The sequence below is a fragment of the Ranitomeya variabilis genome, chromosome 5 (assembly GCF_051348905.1).
Source record: "Ranitomeya variabilis isolate aRanVar5 chromosome 5, aRanVar5.hap1, whole genome shotgun sequence".
Taxonomy (NCBI): domain Eukaryota; kingdom Metazoa; phylum Chordata; class Amphibia; order Anura; family Dendrobatidae; genus Ranitomeya; species Ranitomeya variabilis.
Genome location: NC_135236.1, coordinates 80,997,877 through 81,022,444, shown reverse-complemented (window position 1 = coordinate 81,022,444; position 24,568 = coordinate 80,997,877). Strand labels below are relative to the sequence as shown.

The 24,568-nt window shown below is 42.6% G+C and overlaps 1 protein-coding gene across 1 annotated transcript in view; it reads left to right on the top strand.

The window, feature by feature from the left end:
• The window catches only part of LOC143774880 (adhesion G protein-coupled receptor E3-like), a 138,870-nt gene extending 114,717 nt beyond the window's left edge, over positions 1-24,153 (top strand). The window contains exons 14-20 of the mRNA XM_077262659.1: positions 5,582-5,776; positions 7,982-8,217; positions 8,441-8,501; positions 8,595-8,686; positions 11,679-11,847; positions 11,942-12,040; positions 22,809-24,153. Coding sequence (XP_077118774.1) covers positions 5,582-5,776; positions 7,982-8,217; positions 8,441-8,501; positions 8,595-8,686; positions 11,679-11,847; positions 11,942-12,040; positions 22,809-22,868 — 912 coding nt within the window. The 3' untranslated portion in view covers positions 22,869-24,153. The remainder of the gene's footprint in view (positions 1-5,581; positions 5,777-7,981; positions 8,218-8,440; positions 8,502-8,594; positions 8,687-11,678; positions 11,848-11,941; positions 12,041-22,808) is intronic.
• Positions 24,154-24,568: the final 415 nt, after the last annotated feature.

Below are 24,568 nucleotides of genomic sequence, written 5' to 3'. Positions count from 1 at the left end.
TGGTGCACGGGTTTGCGCTCCCGTAAACGCCGATCAATCTGAATGGCCATAGCCAGACTCATTCAGACCTGTAGGCGCAGGGAACCCCACCATAATATCCTTAATGGCCTCAGAAAGACCATTTCTGAAGTTTGCAGCCAGGGCGCACTCATTCCACTGAGTAAGCACCGACCATTTCCGAAATTTCTGACAATATATTTCCGCTTCATCATGCCCCTGAGAGAGGGCTAATAAAGCCTTTTCAGCCTGAATCTCTAGGTTAGGTTCCTCATAGAGCAATCCCAATGCCAGAAAAAACGCATCCACACTGAGCAATGCAGGATCCCCTGGTGCCAATGCAAATGCCCAATTCTGAGGGTCGCCCCGTAGGAACGATATAACAATCTCGACCTGTTGAGCAGGGTCTCCAGAGGAGCGAGATTTCAAAGAGAGAAACAATTTACAATTGTTCCTGAAATTCAGGAAGGTAGATCTATCTCCAGAAAAAAACTCTGGAATAGGAATTCTAGGTTCAGACATGGAAGTGTGAACAACGAAATCCTGTATGTTTTGAACCTTTGCCGCGAGATTACTCAGGCTGGAAGCCAAACTCTGGACATCCATGATAAACAGCTAAGATCAGAGCCATTCAAGGGTTAAGAGGAGGTAAGAAGCAGCTAGACAGCAATTAAGGGCTAGGCAGCAAAACTCTGAAGGAAAAAAAAAAAAAAATTTTCCTTGAACACTTCTTATTCTCCTGCTTCAGCCCAAACAATTAACACTTTGTGGGCCGGCTATACTGTCGTGAATCCCCAATGGCTAGGGATAGCACAGGACGAGCAAAGTACAATAAATATCGGACGAGCTCTAGGGTGATGGAACCTGGGCTGACCGCTGCCCTACGCCTGACAAACGCAACTAGAGATAGCCAGGGAGCGTGCCTACGTTGGTTCTAGACGCCACGCACCAGCCTAAGAGCTAACTAGTACTGCAGAGAAAACAAAGACCTCACTTGCCTCCAGAGGAATTAACCCCAAAGATATAGTTTCCCCCCACATGTATTGACGGTGAAATGAGAGGAAGGCACACACATAGAGATGATGTATATAGCTTTAGCAAATAGAGGCCCGCTGAAAACTAGAAAGCAGAATGACACAAAAGGGGACTGAGCGGTCAGCAAAAAACCCTAATCAAAAAAACCATCCTGAGATTACAAGAACCCATGTGCCAACTCATGGCACATGGGGAGAACCTCAGTCCACTAGAGCAACCAGCTAACAAAGACATTCTAAGCAAGCTGGACAAAAAACCAAACAACTGAAAATCAGCACTTAGCTTATCCTGAAAGATCTGGGAGCAGGTAGGCAGGAACCAAACAGAGCACATCTGAACACATTGATAGCCGGCAAGGGAAATGACAGAGAGGCCAGGTAAAATAGGAAACACCCAGCCTCTGATGGACAGATGGAAACCAAAGGCCGCAACCCACCAAAGTCACCCAGTACCAGCAGTAACCACCAGAGGGAGCCCGCAAACAGAATCCACAACAACTGTCACTTTATGAAGTTATAGCTCTGGAACGCTTCAACGGATCCCACTGATTCTGAAAATGTTTTTTGTCACATATTGTACTTCATGCTAGTGGTAAAATTTCTTCTATATAACTTGGGTTTATTTATGGAAAAAAATGGAAATTTAGCAAAAATTTAGAAAATTTCGCAATTTTCAAACTTTTAATTTTTGTACTCTTAAATTAGAGAGTGGTATCACCCAAAATAGTTAATAAATAACATTTCCCACATGTCAACTTTACATCAGCACAGTTTTAGTAACATTATTTTTGTTGTTAGGATGTTATAACGGTTAGAAGTTGACCAGCGATTCCTCATTTTTCCAACAAAATTTAAATCCATTTTTTTTTAGGAACCACCTCACATTTGAAGTGAGTTTGTGGTGTCAATATAACAGAAAATACCCAAAAGTGACACATTCTAAAAACTGCACCCCTCAAGGTGTGCAAAACCACATTCAAGAAGTTTAACCATAACCCCAACACAACCCCAACCTTAACCCTAGCCCAACCTTAGCCCATCCCTAACCCTAGCCCAAACGTAACCCTAGCCCCAACCCTAACCCCAACCCAAACCCTAACCCTAACCTTAGCCCAACCCTAGCTGAACCCTAACCTTAGCCCAACCCTAGCCGAACCCTAACCCTAGCCCCAACCCTAACCCTAACCTAATTGTAACCCTAGCTCTAATCCCAACCCTAACCCAAACCTAACCCTAATGGAAAAATGGAAAATAAATATATATTTTTAATTTTGTTATTTTTACCTAAGGGGGTGATAAGGGGGTTTGATTTACTTTATTTATTTTGATCACTGTGGTAAGGTCTATCATAGTGATCAAAAAAGGACCAATAGGAAAAATGTCCTATTGTTGCCAGGTGCTGGCCGGCAGATCTCGGTAGGTGTACTGCGCATGCACCCGCTATTTTCTTCCTGGAAAAAGACGCCGCTATTTGGAGACATCACGGAGGGGTGCAGGAGGGACAACGGAAGTACCAGGGGAGAATCACATCAGAGGAGAGAGAAATTAAATGGTAAATCAGACTTTTTTTTTGCGGTCGCCGTTATTCCGTGAATAATGGTGATCACAACAGTAGGGTCGGTAAAAACCGACCCGAATCATGTTCTCCGGAGTCTCAGCTACCCCCTGGAGAATTTCCGACGCTGGGGTGGGTGCTATACACTTATTTCTCAGTGGCGTTAGAAAGTGGTGCTGAGGAATAAGTACCCTTAACTGCCGCCGTTAAAAGGCGTATCGGCGGTCATTAAGGGGTTAAAAGAAGACACAATAACAGAGCTTTCAATCATGCAAATAACTTTTAAAAAAAGGTAAAAGTTAGTATTTTGCATGCTTCTCTAGAAGGAGCTGTGTTAGGCACCCTTCACATGTCCTAATGATTCCTGTACAGGAAAAAACAGTACTGATGAAATCAGTGGTCTCTGTCCGTGTGCCATCCTTATGTACTAATATAGCATCCGTGTGACTACCATGTATCCGTTTGCTTGTCTCCCTGAGGTTAGCGTGATTAGATGACAATGATGGGAGTTGTATTCACCACCCACTGTGTGAAATTAAGAATTAAATTTAAAAGATTGCATGGGCTCCTGCGTAATTTTCAAAACCAGCAGAGGGAAAGTACCCAGCTGGGTGCTGATGTTAATAATCTGGGAAAAGCAACAATATCCCAAAAGTTTCTCGGGTTATCAATAACACCTAACAGCCGTTTGCTTAGCCTTTACTGGTTAATTTACTGGGGATCCCAGAAAAAAAATAACATAGGGTCCCAATGTAAATTCAAACCAACAAAGGCTAAACCGACATCTGTGGGTTGATTTTAATAGCCTGGGAAGTGGTGATGAATATTGCCCCCCCTCCCAGGCTACCAACATCAGCCCCAGCCGCCCCAGAAATAGCACGTCTATAAGATGCGCCAAATCTGGCGCTTAGCCTCGCACTAGCTACTTGTCCTATGGTGGCGGCAAGTGGGGTATTAGGGTTGGGGTTGATGTCAGCTTTGTATTGTCAGCTGACATCAAGCCCAGGAATCAGTAATGGAGAGTTACCTATGAGACGCCCCCATTACTAACCCCTTAGTAAGTTTTGAAATAAACACATAGCAAGAATAAAATCCTTTATTTGAAATAAAACTCAACGTCATCTTTTACAGATTTATTTAAAAAAAAGTTATACTCACCTTTATGCCTTTAATCCATTGATGCCCATGTCCCTGTAAAAGACAAAAAATAATTAAACAACCATACTCCTCACCTGTCCAACCAGTAGAAAATCCATTGAAGCCCATGTCCCCTGTAAAAGGCTAAGAATAATAAGTACCCATATTCCTCATAACCTGCCTTCAGCAGCCGGAGCTTGGGATCAGTGTGAACTGTACCGCTTTTTACCAGACACCAGTATGTGTCACACTTATGACACATAGATGTTATCTGTGTGTAATCAGTGTGCACTTGTGAGGCTTGCATTTTATCTGTGCTGTGCAAAAAAAAATGACACGCCTGCGGGTTTTCCACACGGACACACGGTCAATGTGAAAAACCTGACATATGCGCACTACCATTGAATGTAATGGGTGCACGTATGTCCACATTTGCGATTTGTGTTCCTTAAAAAATGGACCGTATACGGACATAAAAAATGGACATGCGAAGGGGGCCTTATAGGCACACCTTTGAAGCCAGTGTGTTATGGGTGCTCTCAGGAAGGCACTGTATCATATGTACTCTTCAGAAAACACTGTGTTATGGGCACTCTCTATAGGCACTGTATACGGACTACTTGGCTCCAGCACTGGTCACTCTGCTGGTCTACGGCTAGACAGGGACCAATAAGGTATCATCCTTTGGCCACTTGACAACTGAGACCTATTACAGGGCATCAGCAGAAGCAAATCTGATGATGTTTACAGTCACTTGAGGTCTTAGTGATCAAATGCTCAAACAATGGGACATCATTGCTTCCTGTCCTGCTAGAGACCACTAAAGCAGCTTGTGCTACACCAAGACTAGGGAACCTTTTTTTCTCCCAAGGGCCATTTAGATATTTATAATTTAGTTCCGGGCAGTACTAAATTTTCAGCTTGAACCACTGGCAGTACAGGAGTACATCACTAGAACCACCAGCCATACAGAAACACATCACCAGAACCAGCACAAATACAGAAATACTTCACCAGAACCAACAGCAGTACATTAATACATCACCTGATGCACCATCAGTACAGGAATACATCACCAGGACCACCAACAGTACATGGTTCATCAACTGTAATGTCAGGTCAGACCAATATACATTCGTATCGCTAGCACAATTAATTTGCTGGGCACAGGTGCAATGCACCTTCTCTGAGCCGCCTTTCAGCTTGCCAGCTAGCTCAGGGAATGGCTGAATCCCAGAGAACTGTTGAATCACAGGAAAGATCATAGTGCTAGGGTGACGGCACACATGCCCACAGATAGAGCTCTGAGTGCCACCTCTGGCACGTGTGACATAGGTTCACTACTACTGGTCCAGATTAAGACAATCCATAACATATACAGGTCATGATCAACCTTGAGTCAAGAAACGCATCATATCAGAATGATCAGATAATTAATCCCACCTACAGGCATGTGCACATGTTTAGTATTTTGTACAGAAATTTCTGCACCATTTCTGCATTTCTTGGCAGGAAAAACGCAAAGTAAAATAGTTGCGTTTTTTACTTGGATTTTTGTTGCAGATCTTTCTACACTTATTAGTATGCGTGAAATCTGCAGCAAAAACCCTGAAAGAATTAACATGCTGCAGATTGAAATGTGTGCGAAATCTGCAAGTCAAAAATAAGCAATTTGTGCACTTTTCTGGCATCAGGAAAGCTTTTATATTTTCTGACAAATCTGAGCAGAAAAAATGCACAGGCCCTAATGCCGCATAGCAGAACTGCATTTTAGGGCTGTTGCAGTACAATTCTCCATATCAGAAGACGTACAATGTCCTTCAGAATCACTTCTAAGCCTTTGTTTTCTCAACTCTAGGTGGACGCTGGCTTACGCCTGATCTCGCACATCGGCCTGAGTATATCCCTTGTCTGCTTGTGTCTCTCTTTTCTCACTCTCATCCTCTGTCGGTCTCTGAGAAGCGCTCACACCTCCGTTCTGACCGTTCTTTGTGGATGTCTGTTCTTGGGCCAATTTCTCATTTTGGTGGGTCTTCAACAAACCCAGAATAAGGTAATTATGGCTTCATGAAGTACTGCAGGTCTCCTAGAGCTGATGGGAGATCCTGTTTCTTTTCCTTTAGGCTTAGGTCTCTTTATAGCTACTTTAAAGGGGGATCTACATGACTGCTTCTTTCGCAAAACAGTGCCACACCTGTACACAGGTTGTATGTGGTATTGCAACTCAGCTCTTTTTCACTTTAAAGGGGATGCCTACTTTTTGCTCATATTTCATTAAGGCCAGTCTCACACGTCCAGATAATTCCGGTACCGGAAAAATCGGTACCGGAGTTATCCGTGTCCGTGTGTCCGTGAGCTCACGTGGCACACGTGCAGCAGCCGTGTGCCGACTGGGTACCACACGGACCGTGCAGGAGACAGCGCTACAGTAAGCGCTGTCCCCTGCTTTGGGTGCTGAAGCCGCCATTCATTTCTTCTCTCCAGCAGCGTTCACTGGAGAGAAGAAATGAAAAATCATTGTTTTGGGGTTTTTTTGCGTGTGTTTAAAATAAAGATCCTTGTCACCACCCCCTTCCCACCCCCTGTGCGCCCGCCCGCTGGAAATAAAATACTCACCCAGCTCCCTCGATGCTTCCTCTCAGCGCCGCAGCTTCTTCCTGTATGAGCGGTCACGTGGTACCACTCATTACAGTGATGAATATGCGGCTCCACCCCTATGGGAGGTGGAGCCAAATATTCATCACTGTAATAAGCGGCACCACGTGACTGCTCATACAGGAAGAAGCTGCGGCGCTGAGAGGAAGCATCGAGGGAGCTGGGTGAGTATTTTATTTCCAGCGGGCGGGCGCACAGGGGGTGGGAGGGGGGTGGTGACAAGGATCTTTATTTTAAACACACAAAAAAAACAAAACAATGATTTTTCATTTCTTCTCTCCAGCGAACGCTGCTGGAGAGAAGAAATGAATGGCGGCTTCAGCACCACGCTGGGGGGACAGCGCTTACTGTAGTGCTGTCTCCTGCACGGGACACGGACTGCACACGGACAGCATCCGTGTGCGGTACGTGTTTTACACGGACCCATTGACTTTAATGGGTCCGTGTGATCCGTGCGCTCCCACGAACACTGACATGTCTCCGTGTTTTGCACACGGACATACGGTCCTCAAAAAATCAATGACATCTGCAGAGACACATTGATTTTAATGTGTCTACGGGTGTCAGTGTCTCCGGTACGTGAGAAAACTGACACCACACGTACCGGAGCCACTGACGTGTGAAACCGGCCTTATACAATTCAATATGTTTAATGGCATAAAGAGCACTGATATGCTTCAGTATTCCCTCCAGCCTGCAAGGTGAAGCCCCTCAAATATCTACTGATGCACATGTAAACTTACTGTTGCGCTCATAGATTCAATATAGCGCCATCTGAGTGCCAATTAGACCATTCATTTTACCATATCTGCAATACAATGCATCGGAAAATGAGGGGTGGGGGGGTGGGAGGGGGGGAATTCAAGTGTGATGAAATGGTGAAAACAGCCAATTATCCATTGCTTTTTAAGTTTTGATTTTTTAGTATTCATTGTGCAGTAAAAATGACCTGGCCACGTGATTTCCCATATTATAGCGAATACAGGGATGCCAAACAATTTTTTTTTTTATGTCATTTAAAAAAAATTGGGTTTGTTTCGATTTTATTTTGTTTGCGACCTGTAACTTTTTCCATTGGCGAACCTGTGTGATAGTTTGGCTTTTGGCTTAAAGGAAAGCATAAAATACATCTCACATAGTCTAATCATAAGAGAATACCCCTCATTGCCTGGAGACTTACCTTATCAAATTTTTGAGGACCATGGCTGTTCCCATATACCATATACCATATGTACCCATATTGGCCCATTGTGAAATCCACAAGACTCTTGTATCCATCCATCTCATGGCAATAGCCTTAAGGGCCTAATCAACTTTTCAATGAGAAGAGTGTGAAGTTAGTGAGGCCAGGTCTACTCGTTCTTAATAAACACACCTTGGGACAGAGTACCACATAGACCATCGATGATTAGAACCTCACACCAGACATTTTACTGTCTTTGGTATATATCTGCATTGAAGACTCTATTCATTTGCTATGGTAAAATCATGGCTAGCATGGTGGACGCCAACGGACCACATTATAAGTCAATTGGGTCCGACTGTCTCAGAAAAATGGAGATGCAAATGTGATTATAGTTTACACTAATTGTCTTCATTTCAGATCCTCTGTGCTGTGATTGCGGGCTGTCTACAGTTCCTCTTCCTCTGTGCATTCTGCTGGATGACTATTGAAAGCTTCCTTCTCTTCTTGACTGTCCGAAACCTGCAAGCTTTGAATTACATGAACTCTCAACGCTCTAATTTCCCATTTGTCTGTCTGATTGGGTTTGGAGTCCCCATCATCATAACAATTATATCGGTATCATCATATCCAGATCGTTATGGGGAAGAGACACAGTAAGTCCATCATTGAATCCAGACAGATTCAGGTTGAATAAATCCAATGACCCTCATAAATGTCTATGGTAGACAATTGGATAATCTTTAGTGCCTTCGTGGGCTGTGCAGCGACATAATAGTCCAAGCTTCAGAATCCAAGATGATCGGACAAGACTGATGAAGCAATGAAAAAATAAAAAATGTCCTGTCATGTTTTTTTCTACTTGTTTTTTCCTTTTAGTTGCTGGCTTAAAATTAGTCACGTCTGGAGTTTCCTTGGTCCAGTTTGCATGTTTATCACTGTGAGTATCTGGTATCCTTCCTGACTTCTGGCCCTTCTGCGTTCTGTTATATCTTGATAATTTACTTCCTCTTCTCTTCGACTCTTTCATTAGGCTAATTTCGTTCTCTTAGTCCTTACGTTCTGGCTCCTCAAGAAGAAGTTGGCATCTCTAAACGCTAATGTCTCCACTTTAACACATACTCGGTAAGCTCGAGACAAAAAAACCTGTTGGACGTTAGGAGTCATAATGTTCCAATTTTGATTAACATTGGCTTTATGGTCATTCAGTATATAAACACATAAATTATGATGCCGTGATAACATATCATAGTCACCTTCTTTACTGTTTTCATCTCTTTTTTGGGTCACTTTTTACTCTGTAGTAAAACATATACAGTCAACACCTGATGTAGATCTATTATACCCATGAATAACATAACAAGAGTCCTTTTAGCCCGTATGAAAAATATGGACCTAGGCCCCTACCAGCATGTTGTCAGACGGATGCAACCCTGTAATAATTTCCTCTGTCCTGGCCCCCATCTTTTAATTACGTATCCCATAATGGCCCCTATCCTGTAATAATGTCCCACTTCTTAGCCCATGTCCTGTAATAATGTCCCCCATCCTGGCTTTAATCCTGTAATACTGACTTCCATGTTGGTCCCCATCTTGTGATAATATTCCTTGTCCTGACCCCCATTCTGTGATAATGTGTTCCCATCCTGTGATAATGTCCCCCGTCCTGGTCCTCATCCTGTAATAATGTCCCCTGTCTTGGCCGTTTCCTGCAATAATGTCTCCTATCCTGTCCCCTCTTCTGTAATAATGTTCCCCATCTTGGCCCCCATCTATTTATATAATTACCTTGTAATGTTTTCATTTCCTGTTCTGTCCAGATGTCACCGTATCCCAGAATTCCAAGCGGAGGAAGTTCACCGACCGCCGTATTAGGACACCCAAGTGATGGGTGTCTCAATATGGAAACTGCTGCTGTTACCAACCTATTGTGTGGTACCACCAGCGGAACACTGTCGCACTACACACACACACACACACACACTCTTTATATGCCGTACGCACCACACACACTCTCATGCTCACACACTCTCACGCTCACACACTCTCACACTCATACGCTCACACTCAGACACTCACTCACACACTCACGCAGCCTTTGCGCGGTACCACCAGCAGGACACCTTCGCGAACAAGCGGCCGCAGGGATCAGCTGAATGATTCACTGAGTGCCGTCATCTTTGTACAGGAGGAGCGCATGTGCAGTTTTAATGTGATCGCTGCTATCTGTCTGCACAAAGATGGCGGGGGTCTGATTTACTGCGCCTGCGCAAATTACGCACAGGTGCAGTGAATCATTCGGCTGATCCCAGCATCAGATGCACGACATGTCTACAGGCAGAGGAAGCCGGTCACATTAAAGGGGTTTTCCCACAAACGAAAGTTCATTTTAAAAATTGACTGTGTCTGACCGTGTACGGAGCATACCACATCTCCTGAGCAGGGGAGGAAACAAAAGATAATACTGACATTACAGCAGGGGATCACAGTGGATTCATTTGGTGAGGTAAAATATTTCACTGACTGTTTTTAAAAAATATTTTACCTCACAAAATGTATCCTCTGTGATCCCCTGCTTTAATGTCAGTATTGTCTTTTGCTTCCTCCCCTGCCCAGGAGCTGTGGCATGTTCTGTACACGGTCAGACACAGACAATTTTTAAAATTAACTTTTGTTCGTGGGAAAACCCTTTTAAAAAGCAAATATCAATGCCAACATGGCTCCTCCTAAAACGTATGACAACGAAAGGAAAGCAGCAAAGGCACAACGTCGAAGACAACAAACGGCAAATGAGACTCTTGAAGAGCAACAGCATCGCAGGGACAAAAACAATGCATATAAGCGTGGGCGTCAAGCACATGAGTCCCCTGATGCAAAAGTCATTAGATTATCAACATTAGGCAACAACAGCGCCGCATGCCTGCCCCCATTGTGACATTACCGCCTTCCAATGCAATAGCATCGGGCCTCCATCTAGTGCTGTAATAATCTGCCTCATCTTGGCAACCATCCTGCAATAATGCCTCCTTTTCTAACCCCATGTTGTGTTAATGTCACCAATCCTGGCCCCTATCCTGTATTAATGCTCCCATCTTGGCCCCTCCTGTAAAAATGTTGCCTTTTCTGGCCCCCATTCTCTAATAATGTCACCTATCCTGGTCACTTTCTGTAATAATGTCCCCCGTCTTGGCCCTTTTCTATAATAATGTCCTTGATCCTGTAATAATGTCCACCCTGTCCTGGTGCCTTCCTGTAATAAAGTCCCCCATCCTTGCCCTTTCCTGTAGTAATATCCCCCTTCTTGTAATAATGTCCCCCATCCTGGCCCCTATCCTGTAATAATGCCCCCCTGTCCTGGCCCCTTTCTGCAATAAAGTCCCCCATCCTTCTCTTTCCTGTAGTAATATCCCTCTTCCTGTAATAATGTCAACCATCCTGGCCCCTATCCTGTAATAATGCCCCTAGACCTGTAATAATGTCCTCAGTCCTGGTGCTCTTTTCCGACAGATTTTTTAAAAATACAGAAATAAACCATTCTTCTCATCTGTCTCTGCTACTGCAGAAAACAGCATCCTCATCTTGCGTCACATTCGGTGCATGGAGCAGCACATGGCAATGATGTCATGCACCACTTGTGACTGGTACACAGACAACAGCTGCCGGCATCTGACTGGCAGCCTCTATGGTGTTTGTGGTGCAGGGAGCCGATGCCTCTCTGCACCACAACACATTTCAGCTGAATGTACGTCCGAGGATGCACATTCAGCTGAAAATAGCACTGACATTGGTTGGCCACCTGACTCTATAGGCCCAGTCGCACACTTTGTGACCGCCATCATTATGCCACTGTTGAGCGCTAATCTTGGCTTTCTCTGGCATCCCCATAGGGAATGACTGGAGCACAGGTTCAGCATGTGCAGTGTTGCTCAATTCTAAAAATGTTCCCCATTCTGCTGATCAGTGCGAGTCTCAGCTGTTAAACTCCCACCGACCTACCGTTATTATCTATTGTTTAAATAGGTGATATGTTATCTATAATGGACAGCCACTATAATAAACTCTGAATTAAATTCTGAAAATATGGAATTACATAATTTGACCCTTCCTCTCCCCGCAGCCTGCTGACATTCAAGGCCTTGTCCCAGCTCTTCATACTCGGCTGTACATGGATCATTGGCCTCTTTCAGTTCGGATCTGAGTATCTTGTTGCGTCTTACATCTTCACCATCTGCAACAGTCTCCAAGGAGTTTACATCTTCGTAGTTCATTGTCTGCTCAACCGCCAGGTGGTTCACCACTTATTATTTCCTACATTGTCTCAATATGAACACAGTCTGTAAATGAAGGTTACTGGATGCTCTTCTTACCTTTCCTTTATAGGTCCGAGAAGAGTACAACAGAGTGTTCAGGAGGCTTTCTTCCAAGAAGTCCACATCGGACACGACGACTGGTAGTACTGTGCCCATGACTATAAAACCAGTAAGTCTCAGTATTGTCTAATATCCTATCCTTTTACCATTTTTCCGGTCAGTTTCCTCATTTTTTTGGGGGGGATGAGAAAAAAATTGAGGTTTTCCCAGCTTCTCCTATCAAACTGAAAATTGACACCACACAGATGACATCCAAGTACTGTTCGATTTTTTTCTCGGGCCCATAGACTTTCATTGATGAGTTTCATCTGACTCTCAGATCAATATCGAACAAGTCTCCGTGCTTTTGTGTGGACCACCGGGTCTCAGGAAAAAATCAGACATGAAAACTACCCCACAGGTACAAGTGCTATATGTGAAAAACATGAATAGCCCTCGTAAGTGAAAAACTGATGTCTGAATGAGCCCTAATAGAAATAATTACTAAAATAAATATGACCTTGAGTTGCCCTTTGCCATCAAGGTTTCACATATTCTATTTACCCTCTTATTAAATATTAGTTTTTTGAGATAGTATCTGTAAACTGTTGTATTATTACTGACGTGTCCTCAGTTCACAGCAGCCGGGTCTGAGCAGCATGAGACCTCAGCAGTGGCTGCTGCTCCTGTCTATGAAGCTTCATTCTGTGAACGAGGCTCCATACACTGGGCGAAGAACACAGGGATCGTTGTGGGACCTCCATATGTATTACGGAGGAACCTGTGGATTACTTTGTTATGGTAATAAATGGAGGAAAGAGGGAAATTGTCAGGGAATGCTTTTTAAAAATTAAGGACATATGTACAGTATGTGTTTTTTTTTTCACTATGGAGTTAGTAATGGGGGTGTTTGATAGACGCCTCTTCATTACTAAGCCTTGTGCTTGATGTCAGTGGACATTACACAGCTGACATGAACCCCAAAACCATCAAACCCCGTTGGTTGATGACTAGTGTTGAGCATTCCGATACCGCAAGTATCGGGTATCGGCCGATATTTGCTGTATCGGAATTCCGATACCGAGATCCGATACTTTTGTGGTATCGGGAATCGGAATCGGAAGTTCCCAGTGTATGGTTCCCAGGGTCTGAAGGAGAGGAAACTCTCCTTCAGGCCCTGGGATCCATATCCATGTAAAAAATAAAGAATTAAAATAAAAAATAGGGATATACTCACCCTCTGACGCGCCCTGGTAGTAACCGGCAGCCTTCTTTGCTTAAAATGCGCGCGTTTACTGCCTTCCGTGACGTCACGGCTTCTGATTGGTCGCGTGCCGCCCATGTGACCGCGACGCGACCAATCACAACAAGCCGTGACGTAATTTTCAGGTCCTGAATGCCGAATTCTAGAATTAGGCATTCAGGACCTGAAAATTACGTCACGGCTTGTTGTAATTGGTCGCGTCGTGGTCACATGGGCGGCACGCGACCAATAAAAAGCCGTGACGTCACGGAAGGCAGTAAACGCGCGCATTTTAAGCAAAGAAGGCTGCCGGTTCCCTCGATAAGGTGCAGGCTGCGTCGGAGAGGTGAGTATATCAATATTTTTTATTTTAATTCTTTATTTTACACATTAATATGGATCCCAGGGCCTGAAGGAGAGTTTCCTCTCCTTCAGACCCTGGGAACCATTAGGGATACCTTCCAATACTTGAGTCCCATTGACTTGCATTGGTATCGGGTATCGGTATCGGATTAGATCCGATACTTTGCCGGTATCGGCCAATACTTTCCGATACCGATACTTTCAAGTATCGGACGGTATCGCTCAACACTATTGATGACTGTTCTTAATATTCTATTAACATCAGCCCGCAGCTGTCTGCTTAGCCTTTGCTGCTAATTAAAAATAGAGAGGACCCCACATTATTTTTTTGGAAGTTCCCCCTTTTTAATAACCAGTAAAGGTTATATAGACATCTGTGAGCTGATAACGATGGAGCTTCCCAGCCTATTAATATCAGGCCCTTCCCAGAATAATAAGAACAGCTCACAGCTGTCTGCTTTCCTTTAGCTGGCTATTAAAAATATTAGCTAAATACAAGCGCAGAAAACTGCACAGGCAAAGCACTGATTATATATCTCATTGACATATCTCTATCTATTCTATCTACTCTATTCTGACAGTTCGGGCTATGAATTTTCGGTACTTGACTGATGAAATGTCGGGTTTCCTTTGAGATGTGTGCGTAAAATTCGGACAGCACGTGTGCCGTGCTTTTTTTTTTCTTGCACACATTGACTTGCACCAATCCGATTCTCACAGACAGTCGCAGCATGCTGCAATTTTTTTTCTCAGCCCGATCCGAGCAGAGAAAAAAAATCGCAGATGAGCGCTGACTCATTTACTAACATTGGTCAGAGTGAGTGAACCCTCATGTTGTCCCAGACAAATTTGTATACCCATCAATGTTTCACACAAAATCCCATGCCACATGGACCCCTGTAAATTCAGCAGAAATTATGACATATTTGTGCATTGGACTGCATATGGGCATAGTAATAAAAACAGAGCTTCAGCAATACTGGAGTACTGATATACTATACAGCACTTCTAATTTTTCCGTATGACCACGAAAAGGACACGATTTTAAGCAATATGGAGACCTTCCTTCAGTTTCAGGAGGTCGCCTCAAGGCTCTAATGTTTGGAACTCAGGAAGGTGAGGGTCCCAGTACTTCTGAAACTGATGGTGCCCGTATCGTACCAGATCAACATTTTTCTGGTAAGGTTCCCCAAACAGCAAAGAAGGCGCAGAGTATGCTCCAAGAGGGGAAAACAAAAGAACACAATTTGCCATTGTGAAACCTGCCCTGAGAAACCTGACTTTGCATTAAAGATTGCTTATATCCATAAATTAATAAAATTTGGCTTTAGGCCGGCCTCACACTCAGAGTGTAAAAATACGGTCCGTTTTTTACGGCCGTAATACGCAGAAAAGTCCCCAAAATAGTGGTCCGTATGTCATCCGTAGGCAGGGTGTGTCAGCGTATTTTGCGCATGGCATCCTCCGTATGTAATCCGTATGGCATCCGTACTGCGATATTTTCTCGCAGACTTGCAAAACCGACATCTAATGGATTTATGTGCTCAAATGTTCGGAAAAACATATATACAGTGTATATATATATATATATATATATATATGTCATTGAGACACATATATATATATTCTGTATTTATATTTAACTCAGCTATATATATATATATATATATATATATATATATATATATATATATATATATATATATATATATGTCATTGAGACACATACACTCACCGGCCACTTTATTAGGTACACCATGCTAGTAACGGGTTGGACCCCCTTTGCCTTCAGAACTGCCTCAATTCTTCGTGGCATAGATTCAACAAGGTGCTGGAAGCATTCCTCAGAGATTTTGGTCCATATTGACATGATGGCATCACACAGTTGCCGCAGATTTGTCGGCTGCACATCCCAAAGATGCTCCATACAAGGCAGGATGGATCCATGCTTTCATGTTGTTTACGCCAAATTCTGACCCTACCATCCGAGTGTCGCAGCAGAAATCGAGACTCATCAGACCAAGCAACGTTTTTCCAATCTTTTACTGTCCAATTTCGATGAGCTTGTACAAATTGTAGCCTCAGTTTCCTGTTCTTAGCTGAAAGGAGTGGTACCCGGTGTGGTCTTCTGCTGCTGTAGCCCATCTGCCTCAAAGTTCGACGCACTGTGCGTTCAGAGATGCTCTTAGGCCTACCTTGGTTGTAACGGGTGGCGATTTGAGTCACTGTTGCCTTTCTATCAGCTCGAACCAGTCTGCCCATTCTCCTCTGACCTCTGGCATCAACAAGGCATTTCCGCCCACAGAACTGCCGCTCACTGGATTTTTTTTCTTTTTCGGACCATTCTCTGTAAACCCTAGAAATGGTTGTGCGTGAAAATCCCAGTAGATCAGCAGTTTCTGAAATACTCAGACCAGCCCTTCTGGCACCAACAACCATGCCACGTTCAAAGGCACTCAAATCACCTTTCTTCCCCATACTGATGCTCGGTTTGAACTGCAGGAGATTGTCTTGACCATGTCTACATGCCTAAATGCACTGAGTTGCCGCCATGTGATTGGCTGATTAGAAATTAAGTGTTAACAAGAAGTTGGACAGGTGTACCTAATAAAGTGGCCAGTGAGTGTATATATATATTCTGTATTTATATTTAACTCAGCGCGATATATGTGAAAAGCCGGTAATTCAATTGCCGGCTTTTCATTTCTCCTTCACAAACCCGACAGGATATGAGACATGGTTTACATACAGTAAACCATCTCATATCCCCTTTTTTTTGCATATTCCACACTACTAATGTTAGTAGTGTGTATGTGCAAAATTTGGGTGCTGTAGCTGCTAAAATAAAGGGTTAAATGGCGAAAAAAATTGGCGTGGGCTCCCACGCAATTTTCTCCGCCAGAGTGGTAAAGCCAGTGACTGAGGGCAGATATTAATAGCCAGGAGAGGGTCCATGGTTATTGGCCCCCCTGGCTACAAACATCTGCCCCCAGCCACCCCAGAAAAGGCACATCTGGAAGATGCACCTATTCTGGCACTTGGCCACTCTCTTCCCACTCCCGTGTAGCGGTGGGATATGGGGTAATGAAGGGTTAATGCCACCTTGCTATTGTAAAGTGACATTAAGCCAGATTAATAATGGAGAGGCGTCAATTATGTCACCTATCCATTATTAATCCAATTGTATGAAAGGGTTAAAAAACACACACACATTATTAAAAAGTATTTTAATGAAATAAACACACAGGTTGTTGTAATATTTTATTGCTCTCTCAATCCACCAGAAGACCCTCGCTTGGCAAAATAATAAACCAACAATATACATACCTTCTGATGAACTGTCAGGTCCCACGAAGTAAATCCATCTGAAGGGGTTAACTCATTTTACAGGCAGGAGCTGTGCTAAAGCACTCGCTCGTGCCTGTAACCCCGGTTGCTGAAAGGAAAGCTGGGTGATCTGTACTTACATTGAGTTGCGGTGAGGCGCCCTCTGGTGGATGAACTCATATGAACTCGAGCGTGGGAACTTTTCCAAGGCTCCAGTTCATGAGTTCATCCACCAGAGGGTGCCTCACCGCAACTCAATGTAAGTACAGATCACCCAGCTTTCCTTTCAGCACCCGGGGTTACAGGCACAAGCGAGTGCTTTAGCGCAGCTCCTGCCTGTAAAATGAGTTAACCCCTTCAGATGGATTTACTTCGTGGGACCTGACAGTTCATCAGAAGGTATGTATATTGTTGGTTTATTATTTTGCCAAGCGATGGTCTTCTGGTGGATTGAGAGAGCAATAAAATATTAAAACAACCTGTGTGTTTATTTCATTAAAATACTTTTTAATAATGTGTGTGTGTTTTTTAACCCTTTCATACAATTGGATTAATAATGGATAGGTGACATAATTGACGCCTCTCCATTATTAATCTGGCTTAATGTCACCTTACAATAGCAAGGTGGCATTAACCCTTCATTACCCCATATCCCACTGCTACACGGGAGTGGGAAGAGAGTGGCCAAGTGCCAGAATAGGCACATCTTCCAGATGTGCCTTTTCTGGGGTGGCTGGGGGCAGATGTTTTTAGCCACGGGGGGGCCAATAACCATGGACCCTCTCCTGGCTATTAATATCTGCCCTCAGTCACTGGCTTTACCACTCTGGCGGAGAAAATTGCGCGGGAGCCCACGCCAATTTTTTCCGCCATTTAACCCTTTATTTTAGCAGCTACAGCACCCAAATTTTGCACATACACACTACTAACATTAGTAGTGTGGAATATGCAAAAAAAAGGGGATATGAGATGGTTTACTGTATGTAAACCATGTGTCATATCCTGTCGGGTTTGGGAAGGAGAAATGAAAAGCCGGCAATTGAATTACCGGCTTTTCACTAACACCGGTGCGTATTTCTCGCAAGTCACACTGCTGGTCCGTGTGGAATCCCTATTTTTCTCGCCCCCATAGACTTTCATTGGCGATTTTTTTGCGCAATACAGTGACAAACGCAGCATGCTGCGATTTTCTATGGCCGTACAAGACCGTATATTACGGATGCGTAATATACGGCAGATAGGAGCTGGGACATAGGGAATCATTGGGCCGTGTGTAATGCAAATTTTACGGACGTAGTTTATGCGCTCATGCGTCCGTAAAACTCGCTAGTGTGAGGCCGGCCTCACCCTGTTGACACAACACACTTGTATAATCTGATGCACTCTGCACAACTTATACATACCACCCTATTATAAATTCATATAGCAGTAAAACCAAAAGCATTATTGTCATTACTATAGTTATGCCTCTAGACAAATCCTTGAAGGGAGCAGTTTTCAAAAATCGGGTCACTTGTGGGGGGTTTCCACTGTTTAGGCACATCAGGGGCTCTCGAAACGCGACATGGAGTCTACAGACCATTTCATCAAAGTCATCAAAATGTCACTCCTTCCTTTCCAAGCCCTGCCGTGTTCCCAAACAGTAGTTTCCCACAACAAATGGGGTATCAGCGTAATCAGGAGAAATTGCACAACAAAATTTGGGGTCCGTTTTCTCTTTCTACCCTAGTGAAAATGAAAACATTTGAGGCTAAAGCAACATTATTGTGGGAATTTTTTTTAATCATTTTTATTGTTCAATGTGGTAATATTCTATGAAGAACTTGTGGGTTCATGGTGCTCACCACATGTCTAAATACATTTCTTGATGGGTCTAGTTTCCACTTTGGGGGGGTTCCACTGTTTAGACACATCAGGGGCTCTCCAAACACGACTCGGCATCTGCTCTCGATTCCAGCCAATTTTGTGTTCAAAAACTCAAACAATGCGCCTGTCCTTCTGAGCCCTGCCGTGGGTCCAAACAATAATTTTCCCCAACCACTGGGGTATCTGAGTATTCAGGAGAAATTGCATAACAAATTGTATGGTCTATTTTCTCTTGTTACCTTTCTGAAAATAAAAAAATTGGGGCTAAAACAACATTTTTGTGGGAAAATTAGATTTTTTTATTTTCATGGCTCAATGTTATAAAATTCTGGGAAGTACCTAGGGGTTCAAGGTGCTCACCACACATCTAGATAAATTCCCTGAGGGGTCTAGTTTCCAAAGTGAGGTTACTTGTGGGGGGTTGCCACTGTTTAGGCACATCAGGGGCTCTCCAAACGTGACATAGCGTCTGCTCTCGATTCCAGACAGTTTTGCGTTCAAAAGGTCAAACAGTGCTCCTTCCTTTCCGAGCCATGCGGTGTGCCCAAACAATAGTATTCCACCACATATACAGTAGTGGCTATCGAAGTATTCGGGAGAAATTGCACAACAAGTTGTATGGTCTATTTTTTTTGTTACCTTTGTGAAAACAAAACATTTGGGGCAAAAACAACATTTTTATGGGAAAATGTTATTTTTTTATTAATGGCTCAATCTTATAAAATTCTGTGAGGATCCTGAAGGCTTAAGGTACTCATCACACAGCTAAATAAATTCATTGAGTGGTCCAGTTTCCAAAATGAGGCTACTTGTGGTTGGTTTCTACTGTTTAAGCACATCAAGGGCTCTCCAAACGCGACATGGCATTCGCTCTCTATTCCATATAATTTTGGGTTCAAAAAGTCAAACGGTGTTCCTTCCCTTCCGAGCTCTGCCGTGCACCCAAACAGTGGACTTCCCCTATACATATAGGGTATCGGCATGCTCATAAGAAATACCCCAACCAATTTTGGGGGCCATTTTTTCCTGTTACCCTTGTGAAAGTTAAAAAAAAATGGGTCTAAAGTAAATTGTTTGTGAAAAAAGAAAATTTGAACATTTTTTTTCCACATTGCAAAAATTCCTGTGAAGCATCTGAAGGGTTAATAAACTTTTTGAATGTGGTTTTGAACACCTGGAAAGAAGCAGTTTTTATAATGGTGTCACTTTTGGGTATTTTCTATCTTATAGACCTCAAAGTCACTTAAAATGTGAGGTGGTCCCTAAAATAAAAAAAAGGTTTTGTAAATTTTGGTAAAAGGAGAAATCGCCGGTCAATTTTAACCCTTATAACTTTCTAACAAAAAAAAAATTTTGTTTCAAAAATTGTGCTGATGTAAAGTAGACATGTGGGAAATGTTATTTATTAAGTATTTTGTGTAAAGCATCTCTCTGATTTAAGGGCATAAGAATTCAAAGTTTGAAAATTGCCAAATTTTTCAAATTTTCACCAAATTTCCATTTTTTTCACAAATAAATGCAAGTTAAATTGAAGAAATTTTACCACTATCATGAAGTACCATATTTCATGAAAACTAGCCTGTGAATCAGTGGGATCGGTTGAAGCGTTCCAGAGGTAACCTCATAAAGTGACACTGGTCAGAATTGTAAATTTTTGCCTGGCCATTAACTTGCAGACCACCTTGGGAGGTAAAGGGGTTTATGCTTGGTGAGTTGTTCTTTTCCTGAACTTCTGTGTCCTTTTTTCTCCACACGTACTGTACCTTTGATGATTGTGGCCAAAGTGTTCTATTCAAACCTCATTGGTCTACAGGACTTGTTTCTAAAATGCATCAGACTTGCTTAGATGTTCTTTTGCATACTTCTAACTCTGAAATTTATGATGAGGATGTAGGAGAGGTTTTCTTCTGATGGCTCTTCCATGAAGGCCATATTTATGCAGGTAACTCTAAACAGTAGAACAGAACAATCTATTGCAACTCCAGAGTCTGTTAAATCTTTCAAAAGATATTTTGCAGTCAAGCGGGGGTCCTATTCTGCCTCTCTAGTATTCCTAGAAGCATCTCTCAATGAAATTTTGCTTGGTCTTCCCGACTTTATATTGACCTCCACTGTTAATGTTACCTGCCATTTCTTAATTACATTTCGGACTGAGGAAAGGGCAACTTGAAAACCCTTTGCTATCTTCTTTTAGCATTATCTTGCTTTGTGGGCCTCCACCATTTTCATTTTTGGAATGTTAGGCAGCTGCTGATTTTTGGCACAAGGTTAAAGGAGGCTGTGTTTTTATAAATTTGGCCTTTCCCAATGATGATAGGAAAAAAACCATACCCATAACTGGCTAATTAAGGTCTATAACCTTGGTCAAAGTTATCTGAACACACAAATCTCCAAGGGTGCCCAAACTTTTGCATCAGCCCATTTTCCTTTTTGTAATTTTGAAAATGTAAAAAATAACAATATTTTTTGGAAGGCCAAAATACAAAGGAAATGTATCATCCTTAACTTTATCCCTTTTAGAGATAATTTCATCTTTAACTTTCTTAACTGTTTGCAATAGCAGTAATTTTGACCAGGGGTCCCCAAACTTTTACATGCCGCTGTATATGAGGACTTAATTTTTTGGGGGGCATTTGCTGTAACTTCCATTGGCACCATTTTGCTTTTTGCAGTTTTGTTGGAGCCCTGTTGTATATTACTGCCTGCTCCTGCTGCAGATGATGCTGGCACAGCTCCTGAGCCTGCAACATCCCGTAATGTTATTGTACCGGAAAGTGTTGGAAGTTGCTTCAGTCTTTGACATACAGCTTTATAAAAGTTTTAGAAGGGCTTTAAAGCATTGTTATTATCTGCCAATATGGACACTGAGATATTCAAGAATCTCAAAAAAGCTGGATGACAGCCATTGTGAGTGATACCCTGGGATCCCAAAAGAAGTAGACGTAAAGGTGTTGTCCTTTTTAAATTTTTTCTGTTTTCGGAAAATTCAATAGATTTTAAAATAACCATCATAAAAAAAACTCACCCTCTTCAGATGATGCCCTGCCTCTCCACCGCTGTGTCGGTCTTTGTTGATAGGTTGCAGCGGTGACATCACATCATCAGTGCACATGACTGTTGCAGCCAATCACTGATAGAAGGCACAAAATGCAGAGTCAGGTGATCGGCTGCAGAGGCAGCACAGCACCCAGGGAGGGTGAGTATTTCTGTGAGTGCTCTTTTAACGGTATGCTAAGTCATGGACCACTAACATTAATGGGAATCTGTCACCAGGTTTTTGCTACCTCCTCTGAGCGCAACATAACGTACAGTCAGAGACCCCGATTCTAGCAATGTGTCACTTAGTTTACTAACTGCAGCAGTTATGATACAATCAGAGTTTTTAGATGAAGCAGAGTTCAGAAGAGGGGGCGTGGTCAGACCAGGGCTCACATGAGCTGTAGTCAAGGCAGTGATAATCTCCTGGTAATAAAACATCCATTATATTGAAACAACAGCACACAGCCTAATAAGTGACACATCGCTGAAATCTGCGTCTCCGCTCTTACCTCATGCTGCCCTCACATTACATAGGCAAATACCTGCTGACAGATTTCCTTTAAGTAACAAGATAAATTTTCATTTCTTATAACACTGTGGTAACTTGTTGCTATTACTACTGGTAATGTATGAATGAATGAATACATTGAAAATGGAGTGCTACTCTTGCTCTCATCGGTGGGGTGCCTCCCTAAACTGACATGGTGCGATCAGTGGTGAAGGCGTCAGACTGTGTAGGTTATACATTATTGACAATTGTGAATGTTATCAGCTGTGAATACATTCAGCTATTTCCAGGAGGAATAACAGAGAACACTCAAGGCGGATTTCTAAGAAAAGATGTTAAAACATTATTATTTCATGTGGAATAAAACCATTTATTAATGGAGATGTCAGAAGCTGACAACTAATGATATCTATCTGTAGGGTCAGCTGTCCCGTATAGTCTAGTAATATTTTGGAGAGACGTCCCCCAGACTATAATACATTTTACATTACTATAAATCTCCTTATTTTAGTAACTCAGATCACCAAGTAATGCATTGTGATCCTTTCACAGAGTCAAGTCTTTGCGGCATCAAAAGAAGACGACGTGCGCAACATGGAGATGAAATATTGAGAATTAATGGACTCCTCGTGTTCCCTATACCAAAATGTATTACACCATCAAGGGCACAAAGTCCATATAAACAATATGGAGACCTCAGGGCACCTCCTCCCTGCTGGCACCATGATGAAGAGGATAGCCAAGCAGTTGGATTAGGGCGACCAGAGGCCATGATTTTGAGTGCCCACCCACCATCTATACCAGCTTTTACTTGTACTGTAATCGTCATTACTACCACTGTACATAAAGGATCTATCATCAACAAGGTATATTGAGTTATTTGTGACTCACCCCATGAAAAATAGAACCTAATGACAAGTGATTGGCTTCAAAGTCACCCTCAACTGGTGTCATCTTCTGCTACGTTTGGGACCCTTTATGGTGGCATAGCCTGGGTCACCGGAGGATCCTCTGGCACTCTGCATCTGAATCAAGAATGAGAATGGATTTATGTTAAAAACTGAAATAAGGTCCGAAAGCAAGATTGGGAAGAGGATGGTGGGCTCCCACTCCATCCAGACTATCTGTGTCCTGAACTGTTTAATCAGGTTCATCAGGAGCAAGCTGAGATGTCTACTTAAAGGGGGCCTGATACCACATCAGAAGTGGTCAGTTTTTGCTCTTATTTTATTCCCACTGTTCCCCTGAGTATTCCATTTTCAGGGTATTTTTAAATCCTCCATACGGTTCCACAGATATAGACCTTTTTATTTAATGCTAAGTTTCATAGTCTTTACTAAGGGGGCGTGGCTCACAGGGTAATAATGCAGAGACCTCTAAGGATACGCCCCCAAAGAATTCAGTGAGCCACGCCCCTTAGTAAAGACAATAAAAATTAGCGCCAAATAAAAAGGTCTGATATCTCTAGAACTTTATGGCGGATTTAAAAAAAAAACAAAAAAAAACCCAGAATACTCAGGAGAACAGGGGAAATAAAATAAGAGCAAGACCTTGACATTTTTAACCTGGTGCCGGATCCTCTGTAAAAGGTTTTTTTTATGTAACTATATTTTAACAAGTGAAGGGGCATTATTTTGTGGCAGAAATATATTGGTATTACACGTACCGTGCCGATCTCCTCCTTTTTGAAGAGCTGCCCTCGCAGACTGCACAGATTTCCTGGCAGTTGATGGAGGAGCATGTGACCAAACAAGACAATCAGCCTCCTCCAATGAAAAAAAACACTGTATATGGGAAAATATTTCTATTGGAGGAGGCAGATTGGATTTTATTTGTTTCTGTGGTGTGAATTATTTTACCTTGTGGCAAGAAAATAAAACCAGATGGGCTATCCTCAGTGTGGGAGCTAAATTCTTTGTGTGCCAACTGCTATGTTTTTACTTAAACTTGTAAAATGTTCTAATAAATAAATTATACATTTTATGAAAATTGCAATCAAGGTTACAATGCACTCATAGAAGTAATATAGGCACTCTTTCCATAGACAAACAGGCTCATTACTATTTTGTTTAATTAGCAGTGTAACAAGTAACCATTGGGCTCCATGTCAAAATTTCCCCTTTGTATTCTTACTGCTAGACACCTTACAATGTGCCACTAGGGGGCGCTCACAACTTAGAGATTTACATTACACACTACTGTTGCACTGAATAGTGCATTCATGTGCGATGAGCTCCCTCTAGTGGTGGCAGAAAGAGTAGTATCATTTAACTCCAGATTTTCTTATAGATTGCCCTGAAAAGGATTTGGCT